Below are 14,147 nucleotides of genomic sequence, written 5' to 3' on the forward strand. Positions count from 1 at the left end.
ATGAAATACATTTACTAACACAATGGAAATCAGTGTATGCCTTTAGAGAAAAAAAAAGTATGTGTGTGGGGAGGGAGTAGGATGTACCATGGAAAAATGGATTATCCTCTTACCCTTTCCTTTTCCTGTCTTTTCATCTGCTCGGCCTTCATTAAACTAATCTGTAACAATTTTAAAGACAAACTTCTTAGAATTCTTGAAACTATTATCGTCTACAACTTGGCAAGGGAAGAAAAAAAGCAAAAAAACTACCTGATCCTTTTGTTTCTTTTCTTTTTCAATAAATTCCAACCTTCTCTTTCTTGCTGCTTCCTTAAATAAAAAAGAACATTTTTATCAATAGTAATTCCTACTTTTTCTAGTTTCATAAGGAAAGTTAGTATACCAATGGTAGAGATAGGCCCAGGGAGATTAGGAAGGAAAAAAAAAGGATTAAGTTAAAGGTTTATTTGTTTGAAAGAAATAAGGAGGAAAGGTTTGGAGGTTTTATAAGATTTTGTCTCTTTTCTTAGAATTGTTTTTGCAAACAGACAGATGTCTTTATACCTCAAACATTTTCCTCCTTTCTTCTCCAGGATTCACTTTCTTCACTGGAATTTGATGGGCCTGGACAAAAAGTAAAACTACAAATTAGATAAGAATTTTGAGGTACGTATTTGAACAATTCAAATTTGTGGAAATTTAAAATAAGAAAAAGGTGAAGCCAAATACTGCCATGACTCTGTTTCAAAATATATTATCCCTACCATAATACAATAATAGTAAGGAATTTTTAACACCTACTTACATCAATGGATAGATCATCCAGACAGAAAATCAAGAAGGAAACAGCTTTGAAAATCACACTAGACCAGATGTACCTAACAGATACATACAGAACACTCCATCCAAAAACCTCAGAATACACATTCAAATGCACATGCAACATTCTCCAGAATGTTAGGCCACAAAACAAGTTTCAATAAATTCAAAAAGATTAAAACCATATCATGCATCCTTTCCAACCACAATGATATGATTTTAGAAGTCAATCACAAGAAAAACTGTGGAAAGAACACAAATACAAGGAGCTAAATAATAAGCTACTAAACAATGAATGGGTCAACCAAGAATTCAAAGAGAAATAAAAAAAAATACATGTAAACAAATGAAAATGAAAACACAACAGTCCAAAATCTTTGGGATAAAGCAAAAGCTGTTCTAAAAGGGAAGTTTATAGCAATACAGTCCTACCTCAAGAAACAAGAAAAATCTGAAATACAAAACCTAACCCTATACCTAAAGGAGCTAGAAAAAGTACAAGGTCCAAAGCCAGGAAATAATAAAAACTAGAGCAGGAAAAAACAAACAAACAAAATATATATATATATATAATCCCTAAAAATAAAAGAATGACTGTAGTCTTCAATATGGTGTTAAACAAAAAGGAACCTTAGATTCAAAGAAACTGTGGAAAAGGGTTCTTCCCCAATCACTAAGTTCTGTCCTCGGATACAGATGTTAATTTTCAGTTTTCTAATATGAAAACAGAATGTCATTTAGAAAGCCCAATATTGAAGAGATAAATTTTTAAAAAGTAGTTATATATGTTCACTATATAAAATTCAAACAATAGTAAGAAGTTAGTCTACTTCACTCTACTTCTAGAGGTAACCACTGTCAATGTTTTCATGAGTATCCTTCCAAGACACACTTAAATATATACACACTTAAATATATACATAACTATATACATACATAGAATTTTAGCTTTTTATGCTTCTTACATAAATGTAATAAAAATGTGTTATTAGATGGAAAAATGTTTTTTACTATTAACAATGTTCCTTGACATTTCCACATTGTAGTAAGCAAATTAACAATGGCAATATTCCATACAATGGATATAATTAATTAATTTTAGCATTCCTCTAGGGATGGATAACTAGGTGGTTCCACTTTTTTCCTACTCTATATGCTTTAAGGCACTTCCTTGTACATACATCTTTGTGCCATATGCCAGCCTTTCAGAAGGGCAATTTTTCTAGACATGAAAGTACATGTCTAACACAACTTAAAATGTTGAGAAAAACTGCCCTCCCAAGAGTCTGCACCAATACTCCCACCAAAGAGCTCTTTTACTCACAGTCTCACAAATACTATCAATCTGTCTTGAATTTCTGTTTTTTACAAAGGCTAAGAATATCTCCCAGTATAGAGACATTAACATTTCTCCTTTTATATACCAATTGTTCATCTAATTGTGGGGTTGTTCAATTTTAGGAGCTCTTTGCATATTGCAGAAAATAAGACTATTACAGATGCTACAAATATTTTCCCCATTCTAGTTGCTGTTTGTTTTATCTTTCACCGCACAGAAGTTTGTAATTTATGTATAGTTAAATCTGCCAATCTTTTCCTTTGTGATACCTGCATATATTGTTCTGCTAAGGAAGAAATTTTAACCTAGATATTATATTTTGTTTCTGCCGCTTAGTTTCATTTTTATATTTACATCTTTAATTTATATTTAGATTTTTAAATGTTTGTAGACTTTTATTTTTAGACCGATCTAAAATAAATTTTTATTCATAATGAGCTGGGAATCTAAGTTTTTTCTAGGATTTCAAGGCAATTCAATTATCCCCTAACAATTTATTGTCTGATACATCTTTTTTCCCACTGGTTTAAAATGCCTCATATATAATAAATTCACACACTCATCTGGGTCAGTTTCTAGAATTCTCTATTCTATTCCACATAACCATCTCCTCTTTTCCTTTTTTTTTTTTTTAACTGGGATATAAAGTCACCTACAGGAAAGTAGATAAAAGATCTACTTTGAGGTTAGCAAAAATAAAGGAAATACCCATGTAGCTACAACTCAAGTCAAACCAACACCCAGAATCCCTCCAAGTGCCCTTCCACAAATTCTACCTATACCACAGAGGTAACCACCATCCTGACTTTTTTTTTTTTTTTTAAAGATTTTTATTTATTTATTTGACAGAGAGAGACACAGCGAGAGAGGGGACACAAGCAGAGGGAGTGGGAGAGGGAGAAGCAGGCCTCCCGCTGAGCAGGGAGCCCGATGCGGGGTTCGATCCCAGGACCCTGGGATCATGACCTGAGCCGAAGGCAGATGCTTAACGACTGAGCCACCCAGGTGCCCCCATCCTGACTTTTTCACTACCATCTTGCTTTTCTTTATTGTTTTGCAACTTACATATGCCTTCCTAAACAATAGAGCTTAATATTTTTCTGATTCTGAGTTTTACATGAGTGGAATTATACAACACGTATTCTTCCGTATCTTGTTTCTGTTGATTAATACTGTTTTGGTGATTTATCTATGTTATTGTTTCTATCTCCTTTATTTTTTTCACTCATAGACACTATTCCATTGACCTTGGTTCCTTTCTTAATCAGTTATCTTATACCTTTCTCACTAAGTCTATTCTAAAGAATTTCAACGAGTTTGTCACTATTTCTTTCCATTTCATTTTGTAACTGATTATACATTTTTGCATGTGGAATTTGTGTCAGGCTACATTACTGAATTCATTAATAGTTTTCTGCTGCTTCACAACAATTTTCTAGGTAAGTAAATATATCATCTGTAAATAATGTCTATGTTTTCTCTCCTCTACCAATACTTATGGTTCATATTTCTGTTTTTAATTGCATTGGATAGGACTTCTGGCCTAATATTAAAAAAAAAAAAAAAAAGCAATCAAGCAATCATAGCAAATATCTTTGTCTTGTTCCTGACTTTAATGGTAATGTTTCCAATTGTTCATCCTTATATACAATCCTTGACATAAGTTTCAGGTATATATAACTGTATCAAATTAAGAACTTTCCCTTCTATTTCTTGAATCAAAGAAGTTCTTGGTTTGTTGTTTTTTTTTTTAACTACTTGGAGGTATGACTGACATACAGAAAGTTATACATATTTAATGTATACAACCAAAGAAGTTTTTAAAGCAAAAATTGGTGAGGGTGCCTGGCTGCCTCGGTTGATAGAGCATGCAACTCTTGATCTTGTGGTTATAAGTAAGTTCCAGCCCCAAACTTCCTCTAGTTGGAGCTTACCAGGAAGTGGTGTTGGAAAAGATATGTGATCAGAAGTTAAAATTAACCCTTTTTAAAAAGTTACGTGTTTCAGGTCCAATTTTAAACAAGTATGAGAGAGCTTTAGGATGAAAGAGGTGGAAGGAGACAGGGACTGCTAAAGGCCTTAAGGAAAAACTAGTATGACCTCTTTTTAGAGATAAGTAAACTATAACCCAGACAGATGAGGTTAAACTAATTATTCCTGGAGCAGGATGAAATCTGAAAAGCTCACCAGGTCTTAGCAATTAAAAAAAAAAAAAAAGTCATTAAAAAAATAAATATATAAAACAAAAATTAGTTTAAATTTTACTGAACTTTCGGTATCTACTGAGATAATTTATATATGGTTTTCTCTTCTAATCCGCTAATGCAGTGAAATTATAGTAATCATTTTTCTACTATTGAACCACCTCCTGTATTCCTGAAATGAATCCTATTTGATAATTATTATTCTTTTGATAAGCTGCTTGATTTTTCTTTTTAAAAATAGTTTTTAAGGATTTCTATATGTGTGTTCATAAGAATAACTGACACATGGTCTTCTCATTTTTATCCTGTGCTAATAAATACTCAAATTTTGTAATCAAGGTAAAGCCTAATGTACGATCAAATCTTTAAACAATTCAAAATATAATCCTATATACCAAAAAAGATAAAAAGTATTTACAGGAAACTCTTATCTATCATGTACCAGTTTTTACATTTTTTCAACTACCTTAGGAAAAAAAATGAATATAAAGAGAACACTGTACAAAACTGTTTACCTTTGTTGAGTTTCAATACAAAGAAAAGCAGATGTTACTTTAAAATATTACTTCAATGATCATTTACATTATTATCAAAATAATTCAGCATTTTATTAAGTCATTAAAAAGGTCTTTGGCAACAATTCCGTTTCAATAGCAGCTGTCTTTTAGCAAAAGCCAATGTTATTACTTTTATATACCACTCATTGCATAAGTTTTCTAAATTTTATAAAATGATCCAAAGAAGTAAGCACTAAAATTCTAAAAGGCAACTCAGAATAAATCAAATAAGTGACCCTCAATTAATATGAAGTTAATAAAAATAAAAAAAGAACTAGAAAGACACACAAAAGTTTATTTATACTAAAAGAATTCCGAAGATCTTTGAAGCTTCTTCTTCAGAAAGCAACATGATATATAATTTAAACATAATTTCCTCCTTACAAAATGTAACTTATTTTAATGAATACATTACTTAATATGAGCACAATAAAATAATGCTATTTAGAATATGTAACACTACCCCCATGTGTTGATAAACTGATAAAATGAAAATAATTCTTTTTATAATGTACTTTGCCAATTTAATTCACGATCATCAAAACCAAATCCATTTTAATTTTTTTAATTAATTAATTTTTTTAAAAGATTTTATTTATTTATTTTTGCAAGAGAGAGAGCGAGCGAGAGAGCGAGCATGAGTGGGGAGGAGGGTCCGAAGGAGAAGCAGACTCCCCGCTGAGCAGGGAGCCCGATGCAGGACTAGATCCCAGAACCCTGGGATCATGACCTGAGCCGAAGGCAGACACTTAACCGACTGAGCCACCCAGGTGCCCTTAATTTTTTTCTTAAAGTAAGCTCTATGCCCAAGGTGGGGTGTGAACTCACAACCCTGAGATAAAAGAGTCGTATGTTCACATACTGACTGAGCTAGCCAGGTCGCATACTGACTGAGCTAGCCAGGTACCCCTAAACCAAATCCATTTTATTGATACAGTATAAGTTAGCTTAAAGCTGCACAAACAGTGTGGTAAATGGTACTAAATCTCACATCATAAGTAACACAGGAGCCTACTACCTGAGAAGACCCAAGTAGTAGGTTCCCAGAACCATCCCACCCCCTCACTACATTATTAGTTCCTAACTCCTAATTTCTAACTTTGGTTAGTTATTTTAATTCAACTCTCACTTTAACCACAAGTATCTTACCACTTAACTGCAGAAATGGCACTAGGGTCAATGAAATGACAAAAATACTGAAATATTTAAAGAAGAGTAACTTTCCAATTTTTTCTAAAAGTAACCAAGAGTAAGAAATAAATATGTATCACATCCAGACCCAGTAAAGATACATACTCTGTGTAGCTGGTTCTCTTACTCTCCCCATCTATTACTAAAAGAAGTCTCTGTTCTTTATCCACTAAAAAGATTTTTCCATCACAAATAGAGACCCCAAATTTTAAAATAGTCAAGGGAGAGAGCTGGGGCCACTGTTACTGACATGTAAGAAAAAAATAGAGATAATGTTCTTCATAGTATTAACAAAGTTAATATTTCAAAGTATTAACAAAGTTAATATTTCAAAGTATGTGATGTATATAAAATTTAAAGCAGTGGGTAATGTTACACAGAAGCTTTGTAAAAATACACATTCCTTCCATACAAAGGAATATTGTTTGGCAATAAAGAGGAATGAAGTACTGATACATGCTACAACATGGTACATGTTATAACCTTGAAAACACTGTGCTAAGTAAAAGGACCCAGTCACAAAAGACCATATATTGTATGATCCCATTTACATGAAATGTACAGAATAAGGAAATCTACATAGAGACAAAGGTAGGTTAGCAGTTGCCTACGGCAATGGGGGTAGGGGAAGAATGGGGAGTGAAAGCAAATGGGAAAAGGATATTTTTGGAGGTGATGAAAATGTTCTAAAAATGATTGTGGTGATGGTTACACAACTCTGTGAACTCACTAAAAGCCATTTAATTCCAAATTTTGGATGGATGTGAAATAAATCTCAATAAAGCTATTTTTAAATATATATATCCCCAAGAGTTGCAGAATCATAATTTCTGGACAGAGAGCCCTGCATTCTATATTTTGAAAGGTCCCACAGCTTAACTCTTACCAGGTCTCAAAATCTTTGAACTGCAACATTAATTTAAAAATATTGACACAAGTAACACAGATCTCACTTTAAACAAACAGCTTTTAAACAGATTACCCAATAGTGAGCAGTAAGAAGAGTATGTTTAACTAAGGCACCTACATATTCTTAGGTAAGTTAAATGAAGACACCAATTATATTCATCTTTTGATGCTCCACTGCCACATAAACAAGATACTCAAATACTTGTTTTTTGTTTTTTTTTTACTCAAATATTTGTGAAATAAAAATACCAAGCTGTTTCTTTGAGATCACACAGGTACTTTCAACTGTATCTACCCAAAGAGAAAAATATGGTAACATAAAACACTGCATTAAGAAAAATGTTTTGTTTTGTGTTTTTTAAAAATCAGAACCAAAATACTAAATTCTATTCATAGAGCTCCCTCTGCTGGCATAAGAACAGAATCTGTTAAAAAAATACACGGGGCGCCTGGGCGGCTCGGGTCATGATCCCTGGGTTCTGGGATCGAGCCCCACATTGGGCTCCCTGCTCGGCAGGAGGACTGCTTCTCCCTTTCCCACTCCCTCTGCTTGTGTTCCCTCTCTCACTGTCTCTCTGTCAATTAAATAAATAAAATCTTTAAAAAAAAAAAACTATAGGAACTGAAGCAAAGGAAGTTTCTATGACATGCAAATAATTTTTGATATGCTGAGTAGTAAAAACTTAGTATGTTACTAGCTTAAATTTTTCCAATTAAAAAGTGACAAAACAGGGGCCCCTGGGTGGCTCAGTTGGTTAAGCCTCTACCTTCAGCTCAGGTCATGATCCCAGGGTCCTGGAATTAAGCCCCGCATTGGGCTCCCTGCTCAGCAGGGAGACTGCTTCTCCCTCTCCCGTTCCCTCTGCTTCTGCTCTCTCTCTCTCATAAATAAATAAAATCTTAAAAAACAAAAAAAAGTGACAAGACAATATCATTAAGTGGTTATGGTTTTTCCTATAAACTTCTCATTTTCAAGCTTTCACCTCCTTCATGAACACACCAACTTTACACCTATTTATGGGAGCAATTTCTCCCAGAGAAGAACTGAAGGCTAACTGAACAGCTTCTGTATAACAAAAGATAGAACAAGAGAGACAAAGACATGGTAAAAAAGGGAACCCCCAGCTCCAATGTTGAGAACTGCAGTGGGAAGGGATAGTACTGAGGGACTGGGAGCAAAGAGGTCTGCCCTGGGACACAGAAAAAAAGCCAGTGTAAAAGAACAACTAGTATATAAAAGATCCGGCCCTAGAACTCCATCAAACAACAGAGGAGCAAATACAACTCCGTCTAGGTACAAGTGGCGGGAGATTGCCATGGTTTACACTCCCCCTCCACCATGAAAGCACAGACCAGATTAAGGTACAAACACCAAAGGTGGCCTACCCACCTCATCATGCTCTGGGTCCCTACCCCACAGCAGCCCCAGAGGTTCTGGAGCTTTAAAAGAGCAACCAGCATATAAAAGGGCCAGCTCTAAACTCTACCAAGGGGCAGAGAGAGTTGCTAACACTCTTCTGGGCCAAGTCAGAGGGGCTAGTGAGCAACACAGTTTACACCCCGCCCCCCCACCTTCGTAATGGGAGCAGGGTCCTGGTACCCTAACTGGCCTGCCACTTCAGTGGGCCCTGGGCTCTAACCCATACCGGATCCAGCCATCAAGGCAGCCAGAGGGCAGTGCACACGACACCCCTGGTCAGAACTTACTACAGCTTCAGCTTTTGTGCCAAGGTGACATGGGTGTGCAAAAGCACCCCAGAACACACAGGCCCAGACCACTATGGCTTCAGACAGCTTACTAGGGTACCTCTGGTGCATGGTGCTATAGGACCTCCCAGCTGATGCCTGCTTCAGCTCCAGCTGCCATGCCAGGGTGCTCCCTGCACAAAGGCCCCAAAACACCCCACCTGTACTGGCCTCAGCTCTGGTCACCTTGTCAGGGCACCCTTTATGCAGAGTCCTAAAACACCCCAATCTATACCTAGTTCAGTTTCACCAATCCAACGTGCCCTCTGCATGTAGAACCATGGGACCTTCTGTGTTACACTCAGTGTGTTGTCTGCTTCAGCTGTCCTGACAGGGTATCCTCTGCATGTAGGGTCCCCAGACACTCCCTCCCAGGCCTGCACCCAGTTTAGTTTTAGCTGTCCTGCCAGGGTGCCCACTGCACTGAGAATCCTAGGATCCATTGCTTGGACCTGTTTCAGCTTCAGCTGTCCTGCTAGGGCACCCCCTGCACAGATAGCAACAGGACCACTCTGGCCCACATGATCCCAACAAGGCAGCACCAGCACAGAATGCCCTGTGACCTCCAGGCCACATCAGCCACAGCTCCAGCCAGCCACCACAAGTCATCAAACACACACAATCTACATAAGGGACAACCATATTCAAGACCATTCCTTCAAGTTAAGGAAAAATCGCTGTTCCACATATTCCATAGAAACAAACATGGAAAGGCAAGCAAAATAGGGAGACAGAAGAATATGTTCCAAAAGGCCACTCCTTCAAGACTGGGAGAGGTACTCTGACCCAAAACATAGAAACAAACAGAGAAAGCAAAATGAGGAAACAGAGAAATATGTTCCAAACAAAAGAACGAGACAAAAATCTCAGTAAAAGACCTAAATAATATGGAGGTAAGTAATCTACCTGATAAAGAATTCAAAGTAATGGTCATAAAGATGCTCAGTGAACTCAGGAGAAGAATGGGTGAACACAGTGAGAACTTTGACAAACAGAAAGGAAACATAAGAAAGTACCAAACAAAAGTCAGAGCCAAAGAATATAAAAACTGAACTGAAAAACGCACTAGAGGGGTTCAACAGCAGACAAGATGAAGTACAAGTACAGATCAGTGAATTGGAAGATAAAACTCACCCAGACAGAGCATCAAAAAGAAAAAAAGTGGGGCACCTGGGTGGCTCAGTCGCTAAGCAGCTGCCTTCGGCTCAGGTCATGATCCCAGGGTCCTGGGATCAAGCCCCGCATTGGGCTCCCTGCTCAGCGGGGAGCCTGTTTCTCCCTCTCCCTCTGCCTGCCTCTCTGCCTACTTGTTCTCTCTTTCTATCTCTCTGTCAAATAAATAAAAATCTTTAAAAAAAAAATTAAAAATATAAAAATAACTTAAGGGACCTCTGGGACAGCAACAGGTGGAATAACATTTGCATTATATGAGTTCCAGAAGGAAGAGAAAGAGAAAGGGGCAGAAAATTTAATTGAAGAAATAATGGCTGAAAACTTCCCAAACCTAGGGAAGAAAATGAAATCCACATCCAGGGAGCCCAGAGAATTCCAAATAAAATGAACCAAAAGAAAGCTACACCAACACACATTATAATTAAAATGTCAAAAATAAAGAAATAATCTTAAAAACACCAAGAAAAAAGCAAATTGTTACATACAAGAGAAATCCCAGAAGGCTATCATTCGATTTCTCAGCAGAAAGTTTGTAAGCCAGAATGGAGTGGCATAACATATTCAAAGTGCTAAAAGGCAAAAAGCTAACAACCTAGAGGACTCTACCTGGCAAGATTATCATTCAGATTTGAAGAAAAGATAAAGAGTTTTCTGGACAAACAAGATAAAGAAGGTTATCACCACTAGACCAGCCTTACAAGAAATGTTAAAGGGACTTCTTTAAGTTGAAATGGCAATAATTAAAAACAAGAAAACATACAAAAGTAAAAATCTCACTAGAAATGGTAAAAACTGGATTAATCACTTATAAAGATACAAATTTAAAAGAAAAAAGTAGTAAAATTAACTAAAACTACAATAATTAGTTAAGGGATACATAAAAAGATATAAAGAGTGACATCAAAAATATAACATGTGGAGGGGGGAAATGTAGTGTTTTAGAATCTGTTCAAATTTAAGTTGCTATCAACTTAAGCTGTCATACACATAGAATGATATATATGTGAACCTAACAATGTCACAATGCAAAAGTTTATAGTAAATACACAAAAGAAAATGAGAAAAAAATCTAGAGATGACATTAAAGAAAGTCATCAAACCACGAGGAAGAGAAAAAGAGAAGAATAAAGAACAGAAAGGAACTATACAACAGCCAGAAAACAACTGACAAAATGAATAACTACGTATGTATAAAAAATCAAATGTAAATAGACTACATTCTCCAGTCAAAAGACACAGAGTGACTGAACGGATTTTTTAAAAAGACACACTGAGGAGGCGGCAAAGACGGCAGAGGAGTAGGGGACCCTATTCCAACCGGTCCCCTGAATTGAGCTGGGTATCTACCAAACCACTTTGAACACCCATGAAATCAGCCTGAGATGTAAGAAGATCTATCTGGATCTCTACAAACAGAATATCGCAGGTGGTTGATTTTGAGGTATGAAGCTGGGAGCTGTGATTCTGTGGGCAGATACTGGAAGTAAACCGAAGGGGGAGGGAGCCTTCAGGATCCTGCACAGTCAGAGAGTAAAAACCTCCCGCGCGGGGCGCCTGGGTGGCTCAGTTGGTTAAGCGACTGCCTTCGGCTCAGGTCATGATCCTGGAGTCCCGGGATCGAGTCCCACATCGGGCTCCCTGCTCGGCGGGGGGTCTGCTTCTCCTTCTGACCCTCTTCCCTCTCGTGCTCTCTGTCTCTCATTCTCTCTCTCTCAAATAAATAAATAAAATCTTTAAAAAAAAAAAAAAACCTCCCGCGCTGAGGACTGGGCAGAGACTCAAAGACCTGTAGTGGTGGGGAAAGGACTTTCGGGCAGCCCCCCCACCCCCCGGACTGAAACCTGGAGCTGCGGGGGACGCACAAGCGAACTGGTGGTGGCTGGCAGTTTTAGAAGCACAAAGGGCAGAGACGCGCCCCAACCTGGAAGCCAGGACTGGGAGTGCTGCTGAGGGGCGCACAACCCAGGATGCTGCGGTTTTAGCAGCACAGACAGAAATGGAGATAGTGTGGCCTGGAGAGCTCACTGAAGAACAGAATGTGATCTCTCTGCTCTGAGGCAGAGGTTTGGAAAGGGTCACTTCTGCTCTGACTCTCAGAAGAGACACGGAAAGCCTCCAGGGAAAGCCGCCAGAGAACAAAAGCCCCAAAATACCAGTTTTCACTGAGCCCATCCTCCCCCACAGGGGGCAGGGCAACTCTGACCAAACAGGGTTGCCTGAAAAACAGCATGGCAGGCCCCTCCCCTAGAAGACAGTCCGGAAGAACAAGAGGCTGACAACCCTAAGGTCCCTAAAAAACAGGTGCATCTTGCTTGGGTCGTGGTCAATAATTTGGACTCTGTACATTCCATCAACCACCCCTCAAGAGAATGACTAAGAGGAGGAATGCCTTAAACAGGAAAGACTCAGAGACTGTGACTTCTGCCACAGAACAAATGGATATGGATATAAGCAAGATGTCGGAAATTGACTTCAGGGTAACAGTTATGAAGACAATAGCTAGGATGGAGAAAACGATTAATGGCAACATAGAGTCTCTAAGGGCAGAAATGAGAGCTGATCCAGCAGAATTTAAAAATGCCATCAATGAGATCCAATCTAATCTAGATACTCTAACAGCTAGGGTAAACGAGGCATAATGAATTAGTGATCTAGAAGACAAACTGATAGAAAAGGAACAAGAGGAGGCCTGGAACAAACAGCTTAAAATCCATGAAAACAGAATTAGAGAAATAAGTGACACCATGAAACGTTCCAATGGCAGAATTATTGGGATCCCTGAGGGGATGGAGAGAGAGAGAGGACTAGAAGATATATTTGAGCAAATCGTAGCTGAGAACTTCCCTAATCTGGGGAATGAAACAACCACTTGTGTCCTAGAGGCAGAGAGAACCCCTCCCAAGATCAAGGAGAACAGACCAATGCCCAGCATGTAATAGTAAAACTTGCAAATCTTAAAAACAAGGAAACCATCTTAAGGGCAGTTAGGGGGAAGAGATTCCTTACCTACAGAGGGAGAAACATCAGAAGAACGTCAGACCTATCCACAGAGACCTGGCAAGCCAGAAAGGGCTGGCAAGACATATTCAGGATACTTATACAAGAAGAACATGCAGCCAAGAATACTTATCCGGCAAGGCAGTCATTTACAATGAATGGAGAGATACAGAGCTTCCAGGACCAGCAGAAACTGAAAGAATATGTGACCACTAAGCCGTGCAAGAAATATTACGGGGGGTTCTATAAAAGCAGAAAGACCCCAAGAGTGATACAGAACTGAAATTTACAGAGACAATCTATAGAAATAAGGACTTCACAGGCAACATGATGACAATAAAATCATATCTTTCAATAATCACTCTCAACGTGAATGGCCTAAATGCTCCCATAAAACAACACAGGGTTGCAGATTGGGTAAAAAGACAGAAACCATCCATATGCTGTCTACAAGAGACTCATTCTGAACCTAAAGATAAATTCAGACTGAAAGTGAAGGACAGAAAACCATCTTTAATGCCAAAGAACCTCAAAAGAAAGCTGGGGTAGCAATTCTTATATCAGACAAAGTAGATTTTAAGCTAAAGACTGTAGTTAGAGACACAGAAGGACACTATATCATTCTTAAAGGGTCTATCCAACAAGAAGATCTAACAATTGTAAATATCTATGCCCCCAACATGGTAGCAGCGAACTACATAAGCCAACTGCAACCAAAATAATGAGAAATATTGATAATAATATGTTAATTGTAGGACACCTCAACACTCCACTCTCAGCAATAGAGAGATCACCTAAGCAGAAAATCAACAAAGAAACAAGAGCTTTGAGGGCGCCTGTTGGGTTAGGCGACTGCCTTTGGTTCAGATCATGATTCTGGAGTCCCAGGATTGAGTCCCGCATCGGGCTCCCTACTCAGCAGGGAGTCTACTTCTCCCACTGACCCTCCCCCCTCTCATGTGCTCATTCTCATTCTCTCTCTCTCTCAAATAAATAAATAAAATCGTAAAAAAAAAAAAGAAAAAGAAAAAGAAAAAAGAGATTTGAATGACACACTGGACCAGATGGACCTCACAGATATATACAGAACATTCCACACTAAAACAAAAGAATACTCATTCTTCTCGTACGCAGATGGAACTTCCTCCAGAACAGACCACATACTGGGTCACAAATCAGGTCTCAACTGATACTGACAGATTGAGATTATTCCCTGCATATTCTCAGATC

General features: G+C 37.9%; 1 protein-coding gene across 9 annotated transcripts in view; it reads right to left on the bottom strand.

Moving 5' to 3' along the window:
- The window catches only part of LOC118519942 (serine/threonine-protein kinase Nek1), a 230,519-nt gene that overhangs the window by 158,670 nt on the left and 57,702 nt on the right, over nt 1-14,147 (bottom strand). For 7 of the 9 annotated variants that reach the window (XM_078069428.1, XM_078069430.1, XM_078069434.1 and 4 more), the window contains 3 exons: nt 547-606; nt 253-312; nt 114-161 (listed from right to left, as the gene is read on the bottom strand). The exons of 1 other annotated variant lie outside the window; for it this stretch is intronic. In XM_078069428.1, coding sequence (XP_077925554.1) covers nt 114-161; nt 253-312; nt 547-606 — 168 coding nt within the window. The remainder of the gene's footprint in view (nt 1-113; nt 162-252; nt 313-546; nt 607-14,147) is intronic. One more of the 9 variants, XM_078069431.1, reaches the window with a different exon arrangement.

The sequence above is a fragment of the Halichoerus grypus genome, chromosome 3, assembly GCF_964656455.1.
Source record: "Halichoerus grypus chromosome 3, mHalGry1.hap1.1, whole genome shotgun sequence".
NCBI classification, from domain to species: domain Eukaryota; kingdom Metazoa; phylum Chordata; class Mammalia; order Carnivora; family Phocidae; genus Halichoerus; species Halichoerus grypus.